General features: G+C 40.4%; 1 protein-coding gene across 1 annotated transcript in view; it reads right to left on the bottom strand.

The window, feature by feature from the left end:
- Window positions 1-2,338: 2,338 nt before the first annotated feature.
- GPC6 (glypican 6) overlaps window positions 2,339-8,034 on the bottom strand; it is a 356,437-nt gene continuing 350,741 nt past the window's right edge. Inside the window, exon 6 of the mRNA XM_049647475.1 lies at window positions 2,339-7,594. Coding sequence (XP_049503432.1) covers window positions 7,392-7,594 — 203 coding nt within the window. The 3' untranslated portion in view covers window positions 2,339-7,391. The remainder of the gene's footprint in view (window positions 7,595-8,034) is intronic.

Below are 8,034 nucleotides of genomic sequence, written 5' to 3'. Positions count from 1 at the left end.
AGAGAGAAGGGGGGACAGAGGATCTGAAGTGGGATCTCTGTGCTGAGAGCAGCGAGCCGATGCAGAGCCCAAACTCATGAATCGTGAGATCATGACCGGAGCTGAAGTCAGAGGCTTACCTGACTGAGACACCCAGGAGACCTGGTCTTCATTTTAACTGTGAAAACGATTGCCAGGACTTTGATTTGGCTGGATCTTTGATGTCATAAACTTTGCAAATCTTTTAACAGTCAGTTTAGTGAACAAAGCAGCCAAACTGTTTGAACTAATTGTTAGATTGTTTTGATTTATGTTTAGGATTCACTTGACCAGCTACACAGATAAATAAATGGTAGACAAGGCTAATGTATGGGAGGAGGCCCTGAGAACTGGACTAAGCACTGTGGATAGTTTGCTGACTGTGAATATGATGTGTAAGCCAAACTGACAGAGCGAAAGCAGATTTGATACACGTGTTCCTGCCCTAGGCATTACACTTTGGTTCACGTGGCCTTAAGTTCACAAGAACTCCGAATCAGTAGTTTATTTAACTTGGATTTTAATTTTGAAAAAATAGAAAACAGAATGCAACTCAATGGCACCGCATTTCAGCGCAAAATTTTAATATATGCCCTCCGAGCAAGTAAACATCTATGGATTCCTGTTTACACACTTGTTGCCAATTCTCAGAATACCCTTGGATAATTTTCTTGCACTTACAATAAAAAACCCAAATTGTCCTTTCATACTGCTATTTTTCTCCCTAGTTATTACAGATCTCGGTTCATATGGCCTCACCTTTGTGACTAGGCAAGTTAATTAAGCTCGCTGTGCTTCATTTTACTCAGTATAAAATGGGCATTATTATTCCTACCTCATAGAGATCCTATAAAGATCAAGTACATAAAGATCTTAGCATAGTTCCTTGCTAAAATGTGCCTTGAAATACTCGTGAGTGCCACCAGCAGGCCTGCTCTTGCAGTGACGGATCCTTGTAGGGTTTCGGTTTTACCAGGTGGTAAAGGGCCGTGACTTTGGCCATTCAGCTTAATATGGCTGCTGTTTAGCTTTTCAACCATTTCCCACCACCCGATAGCTCACTTACTAGTCCCCAGCCACGCGGAAGTACCCAAAGATCATTCCTGGCAGAGATGTTTGCCTTTGATAGTTCTCTGCCTGGAACTCTCTGTACCCAGGTCTGCACGTGGCTGTCTGCCTCCTGTCATGAGATCGCAGCTTGAGTATCACCTGGGGACCCTCTCCTGGACCGCTAGGCTGCAGGAGAGTCTCCTCCTAGTCACTATCCCGTTTCCCATTCTAATTCACTTTCTGATGCCATCTTGTTACTTTCACTTACGTGTTGTCTGTCTCTCCCCTACTAGGATGTAAGTTGTGTGGGAGCAGAAGTCTTGGTGACTTGCTCTGGCACCCAGAACCGTGTCTGGCACACAACGGATTGCTCATTACGTATCTTTTGAAAGAACGGATGACTACGACTTTCTAAGTCATTTTCCCCCTTTTTAAAAAAAAAACCCACGGATGCTTTTTCCTATTGAAAAGCAGATGGCTTCATCCAAGGTAACTATTCTAACGCTTGCCTTGAGTCAGTCTGTCTGTCTTCCTGCTTCTGTCTGAACATGAGCGCTCACGGGGTACATTTCCATTTTCTTGCTCTACTTTATGTTTCGAGGTAGGCAAGTGGACGAACTCCTTAAGCAAGCTGTAAAGGCAGGCGTCTAATCCCTCCTGGCTTCACCGTGTGCTGCATTGATGAGCCAACAAAATACATTTGGCTCTCTGTTTACATAAACGAGTAAATGTGTCTACGGAATGGAAATGCATCTGTACTAAATGAAGGGTGAATGTCTGTTTGAATAGACAAACACGTGGGTGCATCTTGGTGGCTCTCGAGCTGGAAACAACCCTCCATGTCTTATTGTTAATATTTTACAAATTGGTGTTTTAAAAATCAATGCCATCTTTCATGTTGGTGAGTATATTTTGGCTATACCTCAGTCTATTTATCCAAGGAGCAAATTAAAATAAATATTGTTGGGGCACCTGGGTGGTTCAGTCATTTTAAGCATCCAACTTCAGCTCAGGTCATGATCTCAGTCTGTGGGTTTGACAGTCCGTGGGTTCAAGCCCCCGCATTGGGCTCTGTGTTAACAGCTCAGAGCCTGGAGCCTGCTTCAGATTCTCTGTCTCCCTCTCTCTGACCCTCCTCCATTCATGCTCTGTCTCTCTCTGCCTCAAAAATAAATGAGCATTAAAAAATAAAATAAAATAAAATAAAATAAAATAAAATAAATATTGTTACCTGATAAAAGTTTCTGTGGTTTTATTATTTTTTCCCCGAAACCATTAGATGTTTTTCCTTTCCATGAAATTGGATTCAATTTATTTTCAAATACAATTTGTTACATTCTGATTTTGTAGGTGGAATTATCCTAAAATTCCTTAATTCTCTGTAGAAATCACTTTTCTCGTTAGAAACCAAAATAGCAATAATGTGAGCTAAATTATAATATTGCTAACAGTTAAACATTGTAGTGTTGATAACTTTATTTATATGGTTTCCTTTATTTAAAAGAGCATTCTTAAAAGAAGTGAGGTATTCGTAGTAATCGTATTTAACTGTAGTAAAGAATGAATACTTTCCAACTGGTGTTTTTGACAACCGTGATCAGTACCTAGAGCAGGTTTAGCACAGAGTAGGAGTTTAATAAATATTTGTTAAGTGAATCTTTAGCATGTTACACAATATTTAGCATTCCTGATAGCACGGAAACTTGTAGAAATGTAAAAATCAATGCAACTTGCTGAATTTGGAAATGGTTAGTCTTTTCACATATCATCTTACTTTTCTCACCTCAGTGATAAAGTAAGTATTGACATCAGTTCTCAAGCCACTAAATTTTATCTTAGAGAAGAAACCAATACAAAAGAAGAGAGATATAGCATCTTCCATACACATTTGGAAAGCTCTTCAAAGTTCTCGAGTTCTAAAAGTTCATGATTTCAAATGCCAAGCATACTGAGGTGAGTGGTGCTGATTTCGTCGATGGTTCCTTTTCTTTCTTTTAGTATTGCAGTTTCTAAAAAGGTCTCAAGCAAAAAGAAATTCAAAAACTCTGAAATTTAGACTGTGACAATAATTAAGAAAATGCAGAAAGGGCACCGGTAGATTTTTAAAAACTATTTTAATACAAGATTAATAGCAATTTTCTATCCAAATCAGAAATGAAAAATCTTAACCCAAGTAATATTCATTTTACAGTCACATAAAATTTTAGGTTTGATTGGTGCACACATTTGTCCTGCATATATATTATGCATATGCACACAGAGACCTCACTGTTACGCACCTTCAGGTGTCTTCTCATGAAAGTACCTCATTACAAGACGATGTCAAAGATTCCAGAAACTATTCAACTCTGAATGAGGTTCAAATGGCCCCAGGCTAGGCTGAGTCCCGGGCCGTAGCAAACCGTGATGTAGCAAGGCTCCAGAATGCATACAAATCAATACTCTACTTGTATAACTTGGCCTGAAACTAAACACTGGCTAATGTCTCCGCCAAGGAGAAACACGTTGCAAATGTATAGGTTATGGTCTCCTTTACTCTTCTCTTGGCAAAGCTAAACTGCGCCCCACCCCCACCCACTTTTAAGTTGAAAGTCAGGTCTATTCGTGACTGTAGGTAATTAAAAATGAGTTTGTATTTCTGCAAGTTTTGGGTGAGTCAAAACTCACATTCGCTAACACTTCCACCTTTAATCAAACCACCTGAAAATTAGCCTTGCAAAGAGAAGCAATAAAAGAATCACAACTCAGGAATTTGCTAAGTTTTTATTCCTCCTTGGGGACTTTAGTTGGTGTTCAGTGTGTAGCCAAAACATGTATGTAATGGCTAAAGAATAAAGTAGGCTAATGTCTGCAGCAGGGAATATAAATTAAATATCAGGGCTCTGTGTCCAACAATATTTTCAATGTGTTTGATTTATAGAATGTTGCTTTTATAATGACTACTTAATAGTGTTTTTCAGTGTAGACAAAAATACTACTTTGTTAATATTGCCCCTTACAAGTAAAGCGGGTAATACCAGCTACTTATCCGGGTAAACCACCATAAGGGAATCCGATTGCCAGTGCTGACGTCGTTCTATGATGGCTCTAATCAAAGTACTGACATGATCTCCACGAAAGTGACAGAAGGCTGTCACGGCTGTCCTTCAATACAGAACCCTAGGCAGAGCTCTACTTGGTGAATTTGCAATTCATTCTTCTCTGCTAAAGACTTTAGCCTCTGTTTAGCTTTTGTTATAACATATACAAAGTATAATATACACCAATTACAGACGTGTATTTCTGTTAGAAAAATACATATTATAACTAAAGAACATGTAAATAGAGGCACTTCAATAAGCTAAGTGTTCGCGGTTATGAGCATCACCCAACAATTTCTAGTGTCTGATTTCAGTGAGCCCATCCCTCCCTACTCATAACAGAGGTTGTGATGTGATTACAGAATTTAGGAGACATCAAAGTAAATGAGGGCAGATCGGGAGAAATCACGGAGCATTATTTCATCCCCTATCACTATAGTGAGATGAGAGAAATTAATTTGGCGGAGGAGGTGGGGAGGGCGAGGAGGAATGTCAAAATACTTACTGAAATGGGATAACCAGATTAAACCAGTTCCCTTAGGACAGAAAAAGCCTCATGTTAAATTAGTCTGAAAAAAATCATACAACATAGTCGGATGATGATAAAAACTAGGAAGTACAATTTGAAGAATATTTCGACCACATCCATGCAAGTGACTGATGTTGTGGCATCATTAACTGATAGTCATTTCAGCTCTCTGCCTGGCTCTTATGGATCACTATATCTCACCAATATGGATACTATCGATATGAAGGTGTTGAAACAATTGGAGCAGGCGTTTATATATTATCTGTGTGTTTCATGTGTACAGAACATGGGTTCACATTCATTACTATAATGTGTATTCATACACATGCACAAAACCTTTCGGGGGTGAAAGCACAAAGCAAACAAGGCATTCTGATCTATTTCGTAGAAGACGATGCAGAAATATTTAAAAAAGGAAAGACCTGGAGTTTAAAGCCATAAAAACAAGTTATTACTCATATATTCTGGAAAATCAAGATTGATTTAATTTGTATTGCACCTTAATTATTGGAGAAAGACAATACTGATTTCTGAACATACGATGGAATGAGCAACTTGAATAGAGCATCCTTCATAGAGATGTTTTCTGTGTAATTGGTGATAGGAAGCTGAAGTTTGGCAGTGAAATGGATGGTTTTCTAGACGTGCGCAATGCTGAATTAGATTAGGTGTTAATTTCATAAAGATTTAAATGAAAAGATGCCACAAAGTCTCTCAGAATCCTACTTTTCATATTTCATTAGGCATAAAATAGCAATAGATGCTTCTAAATACTTTTCAGTTTTGCAAAAGTGCTCAAATATACTTAATACTATTGTGCCGCATGTGTTCTACTTAAATGTGATGACTAAATCAATAACTAATTATAATTTTGATGAGAGCGAAGATCGAAAGATACCATTTACGTGCCATTTCTGTCAATGGGTTAAGTAAAATGTGACTGGCAGACGATGGTGTCTTGAAGCATTACTTTTCCCAACCCCAGATCGTCATAAAAACCAAGAAACACGTGGATAGCCAACCGTATTAACAAAGCCCCAGTTTGGTTTATTTCGCTTCTCTCTAACATGGGGAGCATAGGGCCTGGCTTTGGTACACTTGGTGGGTCAGTTAGGCTTGTGGCTCTACAGTGGCCTCTTGAGTTAGGTCGTGTGTCCAAGTGCCAAGCGGAATCCTAGGCTGAAGGCGTACATGAAAGCGATGGTTTTGTGTGTATACCACATTCCTTATGGATACGGTTCCCATCACCAGTACAGTCCTGCACACCCATGGCTCTCCCCATGAGCTCGGTACCGTCTGCAGCACCCAGGACAAAGCACGCTCATGCAAAAAGGATGTGCCCTGGCAAACTTTTAATAAACGGACAGTTAGAGACGTAAAAAGTTCTCTTTCTTGATTCTTGGTGCTCACAGACTGCTGAGGAATCCCTTCTCTGAGCAGCACAGAACAAGAAGAGCTGGTTGACAAAACATTTTCGTTACAAAGGTGTGTCAACCCTGAGCTTGGAATTAAGAAGTTAAAATCTGTGATTTATATATAGAGAGATATAAAAATAGATGATCATACTAAGACTAAAAAAGTGAAAGAAATCTCCATGTCAATACTATATATATATTTTTTTTTGTCTTGACTTTTTTTGTTGTTGTGAGTTATTTTGTAAGAGAATGCCCTTGTGATGCAGAAACCAATTGCCACAAAGCAAATAGTTAAAAAAACGAAAACTCACTCACAATTGGATCTAATTGCTTGTAAGTTCATGAAAAGAACTCTTACTTTGGGAGCGTAATGAGCCCAGGGGCAGAAACATCGAATTAATGTCAAACCTGTGGCTAAAGCAAAGCTCTTGTTTCATTGAAGATTATTTTCAATTGAGACCCTTGGGGAGGATGAATTGGTGGGAGCCTCCATTAGTCACTGGAGATGAAGAGAAAAATCTGTGCCAATTGGATACAGCGGACAGACATCAAGAGAATTAAGGACAATGGTGCCATCACTGAAATTGAAATCGGGCAAGGTGGGAGAGAGGTGCTGGGTCGTGGCAATTTTGCTCTCGTATTAAAGATGGAATTCTAAATTTAGTATCAGTACCCCCAAATCAGTTTGGTATTCTGTGGACAGAGTGCAAGACGGTACCTCCAAGACAACACTGTATTTTCACCACATTAAAAAAAATTCAAACTTTCTCTCCCAAAGCATTTTGCAAACCTGATTTATCACAGAAAAGCTTACACTGGGAATCAGCTGGCAATGCCGACCTCACAATGGTAACGCTCTTTTATTTTTCTCTCTTGTTTGCTCCTTTGTTGAAAATGCAGTTGTCTTGGGGTTTGGCCTGATTTTATGAGGAAAATTATTTTCTTCCTGACTTTTTTTTTTTAAACGGGAAAAAAAAAACTCACAACGTGAGATTCCTTTACTTCTGCAGCATAAAAGCAAATGAAGGTAAGAAAATCTCCTGGTACGAAAGATTTGAGTAAGAATTCTCTAGAATAAACAAGGTCCCCACAGATAGCTGAAGGAAAGAGGAAGCAGTCCAGTCTGGCACCCGGTACTCTTTGGGCAAACAGAAAGGGAGGCAGAGTGCAGTCCTGCTCTCTTCTCATCGAAAACGGTTAAGTTGTGTGGCATGGTCCATTGTCCAAGAGTGTAAGAAAAGAAGGGAGTTGGCCGTTCAAATAGCTAAAATGCAGTTTCATTTGACCAAAAACCCAGGATTATCTGCACAGTCTTTGCAGTGCCAGGACCATGCAGACGAGAGACCCTGAGAGCAGGGAGTGGCCGAGCTGGGCTGCAGAAGAGTCTACTTCTCTCCGGTCGGGGTCCACGGCAGGGGCCTCGGTGGTGACAAACTCAAATTCCGTGGGACACACGTCGTCCATGCACCCGCTGCCACTCCCAGAGCCACTGGATTCATCACCTGGCGTGGGCAGATTGAAAAAGACAGTTAGACCACAACTTGGAAGGAGTAGGGGCACACACTAGATGTGGGGCAGGTTGTGGAAGGGCCTCCCTGCCCCCAACTGCCGCAAGGGGTTTGTTTGTAGCGGGCAGGTTGGTGGTGGGCGGGGAGACCATATGCAAATAGATGTCTGAGACACAGGGTTGACTGATAACCAGTTACCCAACTTAAGAAACATGTGAAACCTGAACCGGACAAGAGGCCATGCCTACCCATGTTGGCTTTCGAAAGGTACTTCTTCTTCCGGCTGATGCTGGTATGTCAACCCAACTTCTCTGGGTCAGGGTTGAGGTCTATGGCTAGCTGCTTGTACGTGCGGGGCCCATAACCCAAGGATGGTGTTTATATTTTCCAGTGTTTGAAAATGAAGGATGATACTTTGGGACACATAAATAGGG

Source organism: Panthera uncia, assembly GCF_023721935.1.
Source record: "Panthera uncia isolate 11264 chromosome A1 unlocalized genomic scaffold, Puncia_PCG_1.0 HiC_scaffold_16, whole genome shotgun sequence".
Taxonomy (NCBI): domain Eukaryota; kingdom Metazoa; phylum Chordata; class Mammalia; order Carnivora; family Felidae; genus Panthera; species Panthera uncia.
The sequence above is the reverse complement of the archived record's forward strand: the minus strand, read 5'-3'. Positions and strand labels throughout refer to the sequence as shown.